Here is a 17315-nt window from a genome sequence, read left to right on the forward strand (position 1 = left end):
CATTAACACCTCCCTTTTTCTGCTAGTGATTCCTCTCTCTATGCAGACCAGCATCCTTCTAGCTACAGCCACTGCTTTGTTGCACTGTTATGTAGTCTTGAAATCCTCAAACACTATCAACCCAAGGTCCCTCTACAGGTCCTTGCGTATCAACTTCTCGCCCCCTGGCACATACAGCTCTTTTGGATTTTTACTCCCCAAATGCATCACTATACACTTATTTGCATTAAATTTTAACTGTCAAAAATTAGACCATTCTTCTAACATTTGCATATCTTCTCATGTTTTCTATTTCCTCCAGGGTGTCCACTCTGTTGCAAATCTTAATGTCATCTGCAAAAATACAAACTTTTCCTTATAACCCTTCAGCAATATCCCTCACAAATATGTTGAACAGAATCAGCTCCAGTACTGATCCCTGAGGCACGTAACTACTCACCTTTCCTTCCTCAAAGGAAATTCCATTCACCATCACCTTCTGTCATCTGTCAGTCAGCCAGTTTCTAATGCAGTTCACTACTTTGGGTCCTAACTTCAGTTTGCTAAGTTTATTGATGAGCCTCCTATGAGGAACCGTGTCAAAGGCTTTGCTGAAATCCAGGTAGATTACATCTAGTGATGTTCTCAATCCAATTCAACAGTCACCCAAAGAAATCAGATTCATTTGGCACGATTTTCCAGATCTTGTAACCCACTGGATTCCAAGTTGTTCACTATTCTTTCCTTCAGCAGAGTCTCCATTATTTTTTCCAACCACAAAGTGAAGCCTACTAGCCTATAGTTTCCATCTTCTTTTCTGTTACCACTTTTGTGAAAAGGGACCACATTCGTTCTTGGAATTTCAAGTTAACCTCTCCCATTTCCAAGGATTTATTAAAGATATCTTTGAGAGGACCTGCAAGAACTTCTCTGAGCTCCCTCAATATCCTAGGATGGATCTCGTCTGGTTCCATGGCTTTGTCCACTTTTAGTTTTTCAAGTTGTTTGTAAACATTTTCTTCTGTGACCAGTGTGATATCTACTCCATGCCCATATATACCTTTGTCAGCCATCTGAGGTCCTTCTCCAGACTTTTCTTCTGTTTAGCACGTCTGCATTTTCCTCATCACTTTCCACATAGCTGTTCTCAGCATTTTTCAAGTCTCACAATTACATTTTTCTAGTCTTCCTCCTTTCTCTAATATATTTTTTAAAAAAGTCTTGTCTCCACTCTTTACATCTCTAGCCCTTTTTTCTTCCACCTGCGCTTTTCTATGCTTTGCTTGAGTTTTTCTGTATTCCTCTTTTGCCTTTATTTTTTCAGCCACCTGTTTGGAGAACCATATCAGTTTCCTTTTCCTCTTGCCTTTATTAAATTTCCTTACAGAGTTCAGTTGCCATTTTTATACATACATTCAGCTTGGACCACTTCTTTCCATTTCTCTTATATCTCTCCCATCCCATCAGTTCTTTCTTCAGGAACTTTCCCATTTTACTGAAATCAGCAGGACTAAGTTGTGTGTGTCCATAGTCCGTTTTAGCTCTTACATCAAACCATGCTGCATGATGATTGCTACTACCCAGGTGGGCACCCACCCGGACATTAGAAACACTTTCTCGATTTGTGTCTAACAGATCCAGCATCATCCCTTTTCTCATGGGTTCTGACACCATTCGTCTGAGCAGAGCATTTTGAAGAGCATTCACAATCTCTTTACTTCTTTCTGATTTTGCACTTGGGACATTCCAATCTGCATCAGGAAGGTTGAAATCTCCTATTAACAGTACCTCTCCTTTCAGACCCAATCTATGGATACCTGTAACCAGATCTTTGTCCAGCTTCTCTGTTTGCACTGGAGGGCAGCAGATGACACCTGTGTGTATGGAGGTTCCTTCTTCTCTCTTCAAGCTAATCCATAACACTTCCTCCAGGTCCCCTGTATTTCAACTGCTTTAATACAGTTTTTCACATACAGCACCACTCCTCCACCCCTTCAGCTATCCCTATCCTTCTGAAAATGGTTATAGCCTGGTATGGTTGTATTCCACTCGTGGGAATCATTGAACCATGTCTTTGTGATAGCAACAATATCCAAGTCAGCCTCTAATATCAGATCTTGGAGATCCTGACCTTTATTACCTAAACTACATGTGTTTGTGCTCATTGCTTTCCATATTTTACTATATCTTCAGTATAGTGTTTTGCCTACTCTCTCTTTCTCCTTTGTTGATGACGGTGTTAACATTATGTTCCCCACTGCTGTTGCATTTTTGCATTACCTATGGGTGACTTTTAATTTCATCTGCTTCCCTTTGTCACCCCCACATGCTAGATTAAATGCCTAGTAAAATATTGTCTGAATTTCTCCCCAAGGATTACTCTTCCTGCCACAGAAAGATGTAGGTCATCCTTACAATATAGCCTTTTGTTTAGATAGATAGATAGATAGATAGATAGATAGATAGATAGATAGATAGATAGATAGATAGATAGATATTCCTCTTATATATCTAAAACCTTCTTGATGATACCAGGCTTTGAACCACTTACTGAACTTCTATTACAAAGTCTTTCCTTTCTCTTTCCACAGGTAGGTAGTACTTCAGAAAAATCTACAGTCTGTACCAAAGACTTCAAACCCTTCCCCAGCTTCTGAAAAGTTCTCTGTGCCATTTTTGGCCAGAAAATTAGAATGTTTGTCCCCAAGTGCATTACAATGTCTGTTTGAAAATCCTTATTCTCTTTGATCACAGTCAGTATGTGACTGGTATCCCTGATGGCTGAGGATCCAGGAAGGTTGTTTGGTCCAATGAAATGGGTCCCTAAGTTATTGCCTCTGATAATGAAGTCCCTAACAGCAAGAATTATTTTTCTGTTTTGTCAGTGCTTTGTGGGTGTCTTTTGTTTTGATTTACATTTTTTGTTTGTAAATTCACATCAGAGCTTATTTTCTATGCATCAGAATGCTCTAATATAGCAATTCCATAATACAAAAATATAATCTATGTATCTCCCTCAGTACTGTACAAACCTGTGGGTGTCTTTTGTTTTGATTTACATTTTTTTGTTCGTAAATTCACCTCAGAGCTTATTTTCTATGCATCAGTATACTCTTAATACAGCAAAAGAATTATGTAGGGGTAATAATTCATTTATTTATTAATAATTGGTAGGGAGGATGCCTCTGTCACCTGTAGTAATCTACCGGAGCCTATAATCATCCATCTATCTTTGTGGTGTTTTATCCCCTGAGCAGTGGCGTAGCCAGACCTGAGATTTTGGGTGGGCCCAGAGCTAATATGGGTGGGCACGCACTGTCTATATAAGTATGAGTAGTGTCTCTTGGGATCCTACAAAATAATGCCTAAGAATTCACTTGATGATGGATTTCTAAGTAGTCTGCCAACAGCTGCCCTGCATCAGTATAACCACATACATACTTAATGGAAAAATTGATATTTTTAAATATAATTACATTATCCCACAATCTCTCCACTGCAAAATGCTATACACAAACTTGTGCAAAAACACACTCATATCTTTAAAACCATAACAGCACTAATTCCAAGGACAGGATGAGCTACAACCTTATGCTTGAAAAGGCAGAACTGTAATTACACTAGGCTCTAAAACACCAATACACTACCTCGTGAAAAAAAGCAAAACAAAAAGGGCTGCGAATACTACATGCTAGCAGAATACTGCACCTTGATCACACTTGAAAAACACATGACACAACAAACATGACACAAGGAACTAGAAATCAAAAAATATGAAGGCAAAATACTGAACTGGAAAGTTTTTTTTTTTTTTTTTTTAATATTGTTTTTATTGAAATTTTCCAAATTTTACATCTTTACATATAATCATCTCAACAGAACATCAGTCAATAACATATGACAGGATAAACATGGACTTCCAGAACTATCAATCCAGATTACTACACATTACCTATAGAAACCCCCCCTTGTATCTTCCCCCCTTCCCTCCCCCCCCCTCCCCTGCAGCATTGGAATTATGAAAGAGTTTGCTTGACCGTCTCATATGGTTGCCAAATTTTATGAAAGATATGCATCTCACCTTTTCTCATCGCCGTCAGCCTAGACATCATGTGCAAGTAATCAACTCTAGCCAACACCTCTTTAGTGGAGGGCATTGTCGTCCTTTTCCAGGCCTTTGCCATTGCCATTTTTGCTGCCACTAGCATCTGGGTCGCCAGTTTATGGCTATATTTTTTGCTTCCCGGGGGCCTGGAGTGTAATAAGCATATTTCTGCCTGTTGTGGGTAATCCACTTGTACAGTCTTTTTCACTAATTCAATAATTTGTGACCAATATTTCTGAGCTTTTGGGCACTCCCACCAAATATGCAGGAATGTGCCCCGACCTCCACATTCTCTCCAGCAATCTGCTGAAACTCGGGGGTATATTTTATGCAATTTCTCCGGTGTGTAATACCACCAGTATAATATTTTATACCCGTTTTCTATTGTGGCCTGAGCGATGGAGGGCTTCAGCAACTGTCTATAGCTAATCTTCCACCATTCCGGAGAGAAACTCTTCTGCAGGGCCCTTTCCCATTTCTCAGTATAATGGTCTTGTGGTGTAGTGAGGAGTTGTAATGCTTTATAAAGCCTAGTAATACTACCTTTTCTACCTCCTCCCCTCAACGCCCTTTCGAGCCTTGTTTCCGCTAGCTCTAACTCATCCTTCGCCCTACGAGCAATGTAGTTCCACAGACAGTTGTAGTACACCAAATCCCTACTGTCTAGCTTGTATTCTTCCTGAAGTGTTTCGAAAGGTTTTATGTCTCCATTTTGCCAAATTTGATCTAGTTTATATAACCCTTTGTACGCCCATTGTTGGAATGTTTTCTCTGATTCTCCTAGCGGGAACCCCGGGGCACCTCTAATCCCCATTTGCAAAAAGTATCTACATTCCGGAAACACCTTCCTGCATAACTGAAGCCAGGTGCTCAATAGGTGTCCCACCCCTATGGGAATCCTACGCTGTATTCTCGTTATTTCTTTTTCTGACTTCCATAGTACGTCTCCTAGGAATCGTGTACATAGCCACGCCCGTTCCCAGTGAAGCCACTTCTTTATAGTCATCGGGTCCCAGTCCGCCAATATACGCAGTTGGGCCGCCTGATAATAAAGATAAAAATTTGGGACTCCCATCCCGCCTTGAGCTGGAGCTTGTAACATCACTGCCCTGCGTACCCTAGGAGGCCGTTTGTTCCAGATATACGCAAACACTTTTCTATTAAGACGTTGAAAGAAGATGCGAGGAATTGGCACTGGTAACGCCATAAACATATACAATAGTTTGGGCAATAGCATCATTTTTATGGCATGAACTCTTCCCAACCAGGATAAATTTAAGCCCTCCCATCTATCTAATTCAGCGAACAATTCTTTCACCTTTTGTGGGTAATTTGCCTGGTAAATCTGATCTATTTTCGGAGTAATCGTCACTCCTAAATATCTAATGCCCTTGGTAACCCATTTAAAAGGAAAATCTTTCTGGATTTGCTGGATCTCTGAGTCGGGTGTGGTAAGATTAAGGAGTTCAGACTTAGTGGCATTAATTTTAAAACCCGATTTCAAGCCGAATTGTGTTATTATATGCATGACATTCGCTAGTGAGCTCTGGGGACGTGTCAATGTCAGCAGAATATCGTCTGCAAATAGCATAATCTTCTGCTCTTTCCAGCCCCTTGTCACCCCCGACACTCCCTCATGTTCTCTAATCCTTTTGGCCAATGGTTCAATGGATAATGCAAATAGAAGGGGCGACATTGCGCATCCCTGTCTAGTTCCCCTTCTTAAATTTAGGGGTTCAGAGTGGGATCCGTTTATCTTCAGTATTGCCAATGGATTGGTGTATAACAATTGGATCCACCCCAAGTATCTGCCCTCTATACCTATTTGCTTTAATGTTTCAAAGAGGAACGACCACTCGACGCGGTCAAACGCCTTCTCGGCATCAACCGAAAAAAGGATCATCGGTACCGCCGTATTCTCCTCAGAGTATTGAACTACATGCATCAAACTCCTGACATTATCAAATGTCTGTCTCCCTGCTATAAAGCCTGCTTGATCCTCATGTATAAGCCCAGGCAAGAGTCCCTGAATCCTACGGGCCAAGATTTTGGTGAAAATTTTGTAATCTATATTTAATAAGGAGATTGGTCTATAGGACCCACAGTGGGATTCATCCTTTCCTGGTTTCAGGATAAGGATCACCTCCGCCACCCTCCAGGAGTATGGGAGTTCATCTAAGGCTCCAAAGGAGTTAATCGCCTTTAACAATACCGGGGCCAGCCATTTATTGATTATTTTGTAAAACCGCGCGGGAAACCCATCTAATCCTGGAGCCTTATTAGTGGGGAGGGCCTCTATTGTTTCAGTTATCTCTTCTAGGGTTATATCCTGTGATAGCCTCTGTAATTCATCTCCTGTAAGTTTCGGTAGTGACGTCTCCTGCAAGTAACTTGTTATATCTCGAGGGAATGCATTTTGCTCTGATTGATATAATTGCTCATAAAATTGGCTAAAGACTTCCTGGATTTGTTCTGTTTGTGTGTACCGGACCCCATCCTGATCTATAATGCCCGAGATCCAGTTGCGCTGTGCCTGTTTCTTAAGTTTGTGTGCTAGTAGTCTACTGGCCCTATTCCCGAATTCAAAGTGTTCTTGTTGCGCCCGTTGAAGCTGAATAGTGATCTCTGCTAACTGTAGTTCATTTAAGTGTAGCCGAGCCTGATGCAGATCCTGTTCTATAGTAAGATTAGTTGGGTCTACCTTATGGTCCCTCTCCAGATTCTCTAACTTTTGGCGTATCTCTGACTCTTGTGCCTTTTGTTTATTATATAGGTGTGTCTGAAACACTATTAATTTACCCCGCAATACTGCCTTTAATCCTTCCCATACACTCGTAGGGCGCACCTCCTCAGTGTCATTGATCTGAATATATTCCCTTATATATTGTTCTACTTGTGTGATGACTTGTGGATCTAGGAGAAGGGTTTCGTTTAGCCTCCAGTATTTGCGCTTTTTGTGCTCAACTCCGATCTTCAGGGACAGTGCCACAAATGAGTGGTCCGACCAGCTACATGGCAATATCTCTATTTTCCCTAGTGATCCACTTAGCCCTCCATCGCCCAGCCAAAAATCAATTCTGGAGTATGATTTATACTGAGGAGCATAGTAAGTATAGTCTTTTTCACCCCCATGTTGGGCCCTCCAAAGGTCCCGCAAATTCCAACGCTCTAACCATGCCTTTAATGCTAGCCTATCATTCTTGGCATATTTCACCTCCCCGCCAGAATTGTCAACCCGTGGATCTATAGTTAGGTTAAAATCACCTCCCACCAAGAGCTGGCCTTTAGCGTGGTTTTGAATAATCTTCTCCAGGGATTCCAGAAACCTCTTATGTCCCTCATTGGGGGCGTAAACATTTATCATAGTATAGTATCTATCCTGTAAGGACGCTATTATCAATACATATCTGCCTGCTACGACTTTTATCACACGATGTACAACCCAGGCATATTTAGCTGAGAGAGCCACCAGTACTACTCTTTTCTTTTTTCCATCTGAGCTGGACGCACAATATATCCCAGGATATCGCTTATGACGCATCAAATGCTCATGCTTGCGCTTCAAGTGCGTCTCCTGAAGGAAGACTACATCCGCCCCCAGGCGAAGCACTTCTCCAAATACCTGTTTTCGTTTTTGAGGAGTATTGAGGCCTCTAACATTTATAGTTATACATTTGCATTCCATCTATACATATTAAACAGGTCATCATTATGCTGCCAATTCCAATTTTTGAAAAATCCCTCTCCCCGTTCGATTCCCTTCCCCCCTTGTGCCCTATAATCCCCTCTTCTTAACTCCTGCCCCTTATAGATCCAATTACTAATCCCCTTAATATTAAATTCTCCCCCCCACCCTTTCAACCTTTGCGCTTCTTCCCTATGGAATTGGCGCTTCATAGGGGGAAGTGCAGTCTTGTCCATCATATACAAAATAGAAAGAAAGTCCCAACATTAATCTTCCAGTCTTAACTTAAATAAAACCAGAGCGTACTTGGCGGCCTTGCTTCACTCCGTGTGCAGGGCCATTCACCAGAACCAACCGTTCAGGGCTATCTCCATTTCTTCATGTGAGGCGAGTTGCCGATTGTTGGCGCTCTAGCCTCTTGCGGCCCACCCTTTGCCACTTTGAGTGGGGTCGTTTCCCCGTAGATGACTTCTGTGATCCAGGTCCCACTGGTCCCTCCGCTATTTCTCCCTCCGGGATTACCGCTCGGGCCTCCGCCAGCGACTTGACTTGGTGTTGCTGCCCATCTTTATAGAAAACCAGCGCAAATGGATGCCTCCAGCGATAGCGTAGGCCCAGCTCTCTCAACTTAGCTGTGACTGGCTTAAGTTCTGCTCGGCGCTTTAGTGTCGCCACTGCGAGATCCTGGTAGATTTCCACATGGTATGTATCCCACTTAAAGTCATCTTTCTGACGAGCCGCCTTCAAAACTCTTTCTTTTAGTTTGAAGTCTCGAAAACAGGCGATAATATCTCTCGGGAGGTTATTTCGAGTGGGCCCCATGGTTCGGTGTGCACGCTCCAGTGCCACCTGGTCCGGCGCTATCGGGGCCTCAGCAGTCGAGAGTAGGGAGCTGACTATTTGCTGTACCACCATTTCTGCCTCCTGGTAGGTGGGGGTATCGGGCAGCCCGCGAAACCGTAGATTGCAGCGACGGCTGCGGTTCTCTAGATCCTCAAGCTGACCATCAATTCGCTGCTGCCCGATTTGCAGATCGGTAATTCTTCTATCCATCGCCCCCATATCCTCTGTGTGATCCTCCAGTCTGCTCTCGACCTCCTCAACTCTATGCCCGATTTCTGCTATCTCACCCCGTAGTTCGGCTCCTAGAGTCTCCAGCTTTGTTCGCACCGCTTTAATATCGGTGCGCATCTCTTTCAACCACGAACGTAGCTCCGGGAAGCCCTTCTCAGCCTCCTCTGCCGAGTCTTGTGTCAGGGGCTTATCGGTGCTCGCTTGTTCCGCGAAGAGCTCCGGCGTGTTAAAGTCTTCGTCCTCCATGTCTGCCACGCGTTTTGGTAGGCCGCTGCCCGAAAACGCATATTGGGAAAGATTAGGCGGTTCCCCACGCTTCTCCATCTCCTCAATCTATTCCGGTGCAGCTCTGTGTACCGTTCCCGCTTTTTAGGCTGACCTCGATCGCTCACAGAGAAGGGTAATTGCTTATTTCACTTCAGGACTATCGGAGCCAGGCTTTCAAGCAGCCATTACCTCCAATGACGTCACTTCCTCCCCCTGAACTGGAAAGTTAACTCAAGAAGTCAGACTCAGCATGCAGCAATACCAGAAAAATTGAAACTTACATGCAAAATATCAAAAATGCACATTTCCAAAAGATGACATATTCAAATTAATAAATTCTGAATAAAATACTTTTTTCTACCTTTGTTGTCTGATCTATTCACTTTGGTCCCAGTGTCTTCTGTTTTACGCAGTGTTTCTTTCCATTTGATATTTTTTCACTCACCATGTCCACCATCCTCCTGTGTCCTTATGCGTCCTGTCTACCATCTGTAGCCCTGCCCCTATCCTTCCTCTAGTTTCAGTATCTGCCCTCAATGTGTTCCAAACCAGCCCTTAAACTCAGCAGTTTTCCCTCCATCCTTATCCAGCATTTCTCCTCACTCCCCTCCATCCATGTGCATCTACTTCCTCTGTCTTCCCTCCCCTCCATCCATGTCCAGCATTTCTCCTCTCTCCCTTCCCCTCCATCCATGTGCATCTCCTTCCTTTGTCTTTCCTTACCTCCATCCTTGTCCAACATTTCTCCTCTCTTCCCTGCCCTCCACTCCATCCATGTCCAGCATTTCTCCTCTCTTCCATCCCCTCTATCCATGTGCACCTCCTTCCTGACTTCTCTCCCCTCCCTCCAGCCATTCGTCCAGCAACTCTCCATTCTCCACTATCCAGCAAATGTCCTCTGTCCCCTGCCCCCTGCCCCCTCCATTCATCCATCCATGTCCAGCAACTCTCCATTCTCCCCTGCCCTCTCCTCCATCTATCCATCTCCAGCAAATTTCCTCTCTCCCCTTTCCGCTCCATCCATTCATGTCCAGCAATTTTCTTCTTTCCCCTGCCCTCCACTCCATGTCCAGCAACTCTCCATTCTCCCCTGCCCTCTCCTCCAGCCATCCATCTCCAGCAAATTTCCTCTCTCCCCTTTGCCTTCTATCCATCCATGTCCAGCAATTCTCCTCCTTCCCCTGCCCTCCGCTCCGTCCAGCAACTCTCCATTCTCCCCTGCCCTCTCCTCCATCCATCTCCAGCAAATTTCCTCTCTCCCCTTTCCCCTCCATCCATCCCTGTTGTCCAGCAATTCTCCTCTCTCCCTTGCCCATCCTGTTTCTGTCCATCCCCTTCCCCCTTCTATCCAGCGTCTCCCCCCTCCCCCTTCACAGCATCTCCCAGCCACCTATAAAGAATGACGTGGATGCAGCAGCTCACAGGTTTGCTTGCTGTGTAAGTGAACGGTGACAGCTGCGCGGGGGAGTGCAAACAGTGATCTTTACTAGTGAGTGGACGTGATAGGCTGGCCGCTGGCTCACTTCCGTTCCATTGTACTCTCGAAGTCGCAGCGACGAACGGGCAGGCAGCACTGCAGTAGTAAAAGCAACAAGTCGACTGGTTCGACTCTCCGTCCTTCACTTCCCTCCCTCTGCGTCCCGCCTTCCTCTGACGTCATTTCCTTTCGGGCGGGATGCAGAGGGAGGGAGTGAAGGACGGAGAGTCGAACCAGTCTCCTTGTTGCTTTTACTACTGCAGCGCTACCTGCCCGTTCGTCGTTGCGACTTCGGGTAAAAGTCGCCGTTCCAGTCGTCGTTGTTTGGCTGGGCCTGAGCCAAGATTGGGTGGGCCTGGGCCCACCCAGGTCCACCCGTAGCTACGCCCCTGCCCCTGAGGCAGTGGTGGTAAGTTGACTGCAGGCAGTGTAGTCCTGGAAGATCCCTGAATTGCAGCTAATTCCTGTCTGAGTCTGTTGATTTCCTCTCTCATAGAAGAGAGTTGCTGACAGATGAGGGAAGCCCTAAATGACCAGATGGTTGTCCTTAGGACAAACGAGTCAAACTTATTACACTGAAAACTTGAAAACCTGCAAGGAGTACACAAAGAGGTATATGTTCAATGAATTTAGACTTACAAAGTTACATAGAAAGCTATGGAATTTTGTAAGTCTAAGTGCTTTGAAAATGAGCCCCATAGTGTTTTTCAAAATATCCCATAAATAAGCTGGCGATAGAAGGGGCAAAAGAACCACCTATAGCAATGCCAGAAACTCTTTCTCAGTTAGAGGTTAAACAGACTATTTTAGCCATGCTGGATGTACATTCTCTATACACTTCTATCCCTCAACATGAAGCGCTTTTGATTGTGCAACAAGCTTTGGAAAATCAACCACATCCTTGTCCAGTTCCTACCAGTTTTCTTAGCGAATTGATTGTTTTAGCGTTGAAGAATAATCATTTTGTTTCTGATGATAAAACATACTTACAAGTTTCTGCCATTGTTAAAGAAGCTTCACTGGCTTCCAGTCAGGACTCAAATTATTTTTAACTATGACTTTTTCAAAATTCTTCATGTTTTCCCCCGTTACATTTGGGAAATCTAATTCAACTGTCAGTTAGGAACACAGCCATTGGTAGTAGATTACCCTTTCTTTTACAACTTCCAAGCCTAAAAGGCATGATTTATAAAACTTTATTTAGTGGTACATTTTCTTTTATCTTCACATTGGTGGAATCTACTACCTTTAAATATTCAGCAAATTATCTCATTACTCTTCATTTTAAAAAGCTGTAAAAACTCATTTTTATGATTTTTTTTTAAATACAGATAGTTAAAAAAACAGACTAAAGACAATCAGTGTATTTCCAGGGTTTGTCCTGCTACTTTATTGACTGTGCACCACAGAGAACTCTTCAGGGACACTGTGGTTTAGAAGCATGTAATGTAATGTAATGTAACTTTCTGTATTAGGGAGAGGAAACAAGCTTTTTTTTTTTCATTTTTTAAGCAGATGTATATCCTACCACCACAGAAGCAATCAGAGTAAATTAAGCCACAACTAAAAGATATAAAAGAGATAGGCAAAATACTAAATGCTAGCCAATCTAGAAGAAAACATTTTGAATAAAGCCAATGAACTCAGCCTGGAAGTTCCTCTCAGCTTCACCTGCACTTGAAAAAGCAAGATCTAAGGGCCTGACTCTACAATTTATACATCTTTGAGACCCCTCCCTTACAGCGATTACCTTTACAATAGACCTGGCAATGTCTGCTGCTCTGGGCCCACAGACTGTCCCAAATTCATTTACAAAAACACAGAAATATAGAAGAAGTCTAAACTCCTGACACTAGGAGCCAGTACCTATGAACCTATAATATCAAGAGATTATGAGGCTCATTTTCAAAAGAGAAAAATGTCCAAAAAGTGACAAGTCTACATTTGGACGTTTTCTCACAAAAATGTCCAAATCAGTATTTTCAAAACCTCTTTTTAGACGTTTTTCTCGGAAGTCCATCAGAAGTGTGTCTAAATCTCAAGGGGGTGTGCCAGGAGCGTGTTCAAGGCGGGAGGAAGATTTGAGAGAGATACCGGTGCCAGAAATGGTACTCAAAGCTGACAACTCGGAGAAACTGAATGAAATCTCTATAAACCTGGAGGATGTAATGGGGCAGTTCTACAAATTGAAGAATAGCAAATCTCCTGGTCCGGATGGTATTCATCCCAGGGTACTGATAGAACTGAAAAATGAACTTGCGGAACTATTGTTAGTGATATGTAATTTATCCTTAAAATCGAGCGTGGTACCGGAAGATTAGAAAGTGGCCAATGTAATGCCGATTTTTTAAAAAGGTTACAGAAGAGATCCAAGAAATTAGAGACTTGCGAGTCTGATGTCGGTGCCAAGCAAAATGGTAGAGACTATACAAAGAACAAAATTACAGAGCATATTGAAAAGCATGGATTAATGAGACAAAGCCAGCATGGATTTAGTGAAGGGAAATCTTGCCTCACCAATCTATTATATTTCTTTGAAGGGGTAAACCAACGTGGATAAAAGTATGCCAGTTGATGTTGTGTATCTGGATTTTCAGAAAGCGTTTGACAAAGTACCTCATGAAAGACTCCAGAGAAAATTGGGGAATCATGGGATAGGAGATACTGTCCTGAAGGGGGTCACGTGATGTTACACTTGTGGAGAAAACTGTGAGCCCTCCAAAAACCAACAGAACCCCACTGTATACACATATTGGTGCTCACTTCACCTGTAAGGGCTATGGTAGTGGTGTACAGTTGGGGGTAGTGGGTTTTGGGTGGGTTTGGGGGGGCTCAGCAGGGAAGGCACGAGAGCAATGGTGAGCTGTGTACCTGGGAGCATTTTATAAAGTCTACTGCAGTGCCCCCAAGGATGCCCTATTGCTTTCCTGGGATGTCATTTTTCCACTATTCTACCTGATGCCAAGCTTTCTATTTTTTTTTTATAACATCTGAGCCTTGTGTTTATTATTTATCAGTAGATTTGGGCTTTGAATTCAAATCTATAGATAAAAAGGAGGTCTCATTACAAATATCTAAATACCATAGTGCTATTTTTCCATACTTCATAGCAAAAGTGTACATTCCCTAATTATATGTCCCAATACAACTGAAGCTTTTACCTCCTCAGTGCATGTAAATGGTTTCATCCCTCTGTGGATTCTCTGATGCCATGTGAGGCTTTCTTTCCAACCAAAGCTTTTACCACACTCTATACATGCAAATGGTTTCTCTCCTGTGTGGGCTCTTTGATGCACTTTGAGATTTACATTACAACCAAAGCTTTTACAACACTTAGAACATGTGAATGGTTTCACTCTATTGTGGATTTTGTTGTGTATTTTCTACATTTTGCATTTGGACTTTTGTTTGAATGTAGACAAAAAAATAAAATGTCCAAATCACAAAATGTTTTTCCAAACAGCATTTTCAAAAGGAAAAGATAGACTTTTTTTTTTTTTTTTCGAAAATGACCTTTTCCGGTTTTGATTTTGGACGTTTTACAAAAATGTCCAAATTTAGACTTAGACGTCATCTCCAAAAATGCTCCTCGTGCATTTGACTTGCCCAAGTCACAAGGAGCTGCAGTGGGAATTGAACCCATGTTACCAGGATCAAAGCCTGCTGCATTAACCATTAAGCCACTGCTCCTCTGTTTTAGATGTTTTGCATTTGGCCGTTTGTTTGTTTGAAAATGGACCAAAAAAATAAAACGTCCAAATCACAAAACGTTTTTCTAAACAGTATTTTCTAAAGAAAAAGATAGACGTTTTTGTTTATTGAAAATGACCTTCTTTCCTGTTCAGAATTTGGACTTTTGTGTAAAACGTCCAAATTCAGATTTAGACGTCGTATCAAAAATGCCCCTCTATATCACTTTGTATATTAGTGCATATATGTACACAGATCTTCCTTTTAGTCTTTGGTGCTTTGCAACTTCATTTGCTGTATTGGAATGTCTGCAACTCAGTACATGAAGGCATGTACTGCTCAAGATACTTTGCAGTCTCTTGCATTCAGCGACTGGATGTGCTATACATTACATCTTGCAGTCTCTGGAGCTTTGCTTACCTTGCTTTTATCTTTATTGTTGAGTAGCAGCATCAGTATTTGGACCTGGAGTTCTTCCACCACTGTTCAGAGAAAGAATTCAGGCACTGTACTGACTTCATTAGACATGCAATGAACATAGCATACACTGTTTTATAACCAACCTTTAGAGCCAACATGAAAACTGTCCCTGAAACATATGGAGCTTACACATCTAAGTAAAAAGTACTGTAGAGGCAGTCATGTGACATACGTTTAATTAGATTTTCTGCCACATACTTGAAAGGCATGAGGCACTGCTGCTGGGATGTGTATATTGCTATGAAAAAGAAAGTACTATTAACAGGTGAGTGCAATACACTGGGTGATGACTGGGGGACCTTGCTGCTGTCATTTAGAAATAGGGAGATCCTGGGTTTCTCTACAGAGAGAGCTGTTCTACCAACTGGTAATGGAACCCACATGACAGAGGACCATAATACTGAACCTGGTGCTTATGGATGGAGTGTACGTTTCTGATGTTATAGTCTGGCATCCAGTGATCACTTGATGTAATTCAGTATTAGGACACACGTTGAGAGGGTTTAAAAATGAGTGTCCTAAACTTCAGGAAAAATAATTTGGTCATGATGGGGAAATACTTTAAAGAGTTGTTAGGTAGATGTGAACATCTGGAGAAGTGGAAAAGAAGTAGACATAGCTGAAAGGAGATTTAAAAGGTTAACATTTATTTTTCTAATAAAAAGAAAAGAAAGCCTCTATGATTCTCAAAAGAAGTAGCTGGAAAGGTAAGAAAAAACAGGTCAGCTTTCATAAACTACAGGACATTGCAAAAAGAGGAACACAAGCAACAATATCTGGAAAAGCTAAGAGAAGCTGGTAAAATAGTCAAAAAATGTAAGATAGAAATGGAAGAAAAATAGCTAATACAGAACAAAGGGAGAGACAAGTTTGTGTTTTGTTTTGTTGTTTTAATATGTTAGTGACAGAAGGAAATGCATTGTCAGACTCAAGGATAAAAGAGAGGAGTATGTAGAAGCCGATCTGTGTTCATGGATAAAGGGCCAGGAGCAAGCTTGCAACCTGTAACCTCAACCTCCCTCCTATTCAACCTACCCATTGCAAAGGCCACTTGCTCGACATCATCTCTTACAAATTCTCTATGGACCAAAACATCTACATATCCGATATCAACTGGTCTGCCACCCCCTGGTCGGATCACCTTAAATCGACACTACTCTTACACTGGTGAAAAAATGGCAAGCCTAAAACGCAAGACCTCGCAAAAATCATCACTAGAGGACGGATCAACAAGGAAAGGTTCTGGGAACAAATTTACAATAACAACTGGCCTACCCAACCAGACTCAAATCACTTCCTAACAGAAAGGGACAACAGATGCAAACTTGTACTGGACGAAATAGCCCCACTACGCACTAAAACTGTACGTAGGCGCAACCCATCACCATGGTTTAACGACCTACTAAAAAACCTGAAATCACAAACCAGGAAACTAGAAAAAACATGGAGTAAATCAAAAAACAACCTCACCTACAATGCATGGAAGCAATCACACAGAAAGTACAAAAATGCCATTAAACTAGCTAAAGGATCATACTACACACAAACAATTATAACCAGTGGCACAGACATAAAAAAACAATACCAACTCATAAAAAAATCTATTCAACACCAACCCAATCACATCATCACCCTCAAACTACCCATCTGCAAACCAACTAGCCAAATACTTCAATGATAAAATTACCAATATTTGCAGCACGATACCCCAAGATTGTGCAAATATTGATACCTTTCTTGATGAATTGGACTCATACATAGATGAAATCCCAGCTGACCGCTCATGGACAAATTTCACCCTCCTCACCACAAAAGAAATTTCTACAGCAATCACCAAGCTCTCCAAATCTCACTGCCATCTCGACCCATGTCCCAACTACCTAATGAAAGATGCCCCAGAACGCTTTATCACAGATCTTACCTCCCACCTGAACTTCCTGCTACAACAAGGCTCATTCCCTACAGAACATGGCAATATACTACTTACACCAATACCTAAAAACCCCAAGAAACCGGCAAGTGATGTCACCAACTATCGTCCAGTCGCATCCATCCCTTTGCTAATTAAATTATTGGAAAACAGGGTGACCTCCCAACTAAACGACTTTATACAAAAATTCTCCATTCTACATGAATCGCAATCGGGTTTCCGTTCAGCCCACAGTACAGAAACCGTCCTACTCACCCTAATATCCAAATTCAAACAGGAAATTTCACTTGGAAACAACATCCTCCTCTTACAATTCGATTTATCCAGTGCATTCGATATGGTAAATCACAATATACTAACCAAACTACTGGATAAACTTGGAATCAGTGGAAACATCATTAATTGGATAAAAGGCTTCCTCACCTCAAGATCTTACCAAGTCAAATCAACCTCAACTATCTCATCTCCCTGGTCACCAAACTGCGGTGTACCTCAAGGTTCCCCTCTATCCCCTATCCTTTTCAACCTTATGATGATCCCACTAGCAAAAGCTCTATTCAGATATGGTCTCAACCCTTTCATATATGCTGATGACGTCACCATATTTATTCCCTTCAAATCTAATCTA

General features: G+C 42.3%; 1 protein-coding gene and 1 long non-coding RNA gene across 4 annotated transcripts in view; one reads left to right on the plus strand and one right to left on the minus strand.

The window, feature by feature from the left end:
- RNF123 (ring finger protein 123) overlaps window positions 1-17315 on the minus strand; it is a 594888-nt gene that overhangs the window by 344629 nt on the left and 232944 nt on the right. For all 3 annotated transcript variants that reach the window (XM_030205297.1, XM_030205296.1, XM_030205298.1), the window contains exon 18: window positions 14698-14759. In XM_030205297.1, coding sequence (XP_030061157.1) covers window positions 14698-14759 — 62 coding nt within the window. The remainder of the gene's footprint in view (window positions 1-14697; window positions 14760-17315) is intronic.
- Window positions 984-7541, plus strand: LOC115471600. The gene is made up of 3 exons (XR_003942374.1): window positions 984-1089; window positions 2374-2379; window positions 7531-7541. It is a non-coding gene; the product is annotated as an uncharacterized LOC115471600 (long non-coding RNA).

The sequence above is a fragment of the Microcaecilia unicolor genome, chromosome 6 (genome assembly GCF_901765095.1).
Source record: "Microcaecilia unicolor chromosome 6, aMicUni1.1, whole genome shotgun sequence".
Taxonomy (NCBI): Eukaryota; Metazoa; Chordata; class Amphibia; order Gymnophiona; family Siphonopidae; genus Microcaecilia; species Microcaecilia unicolor.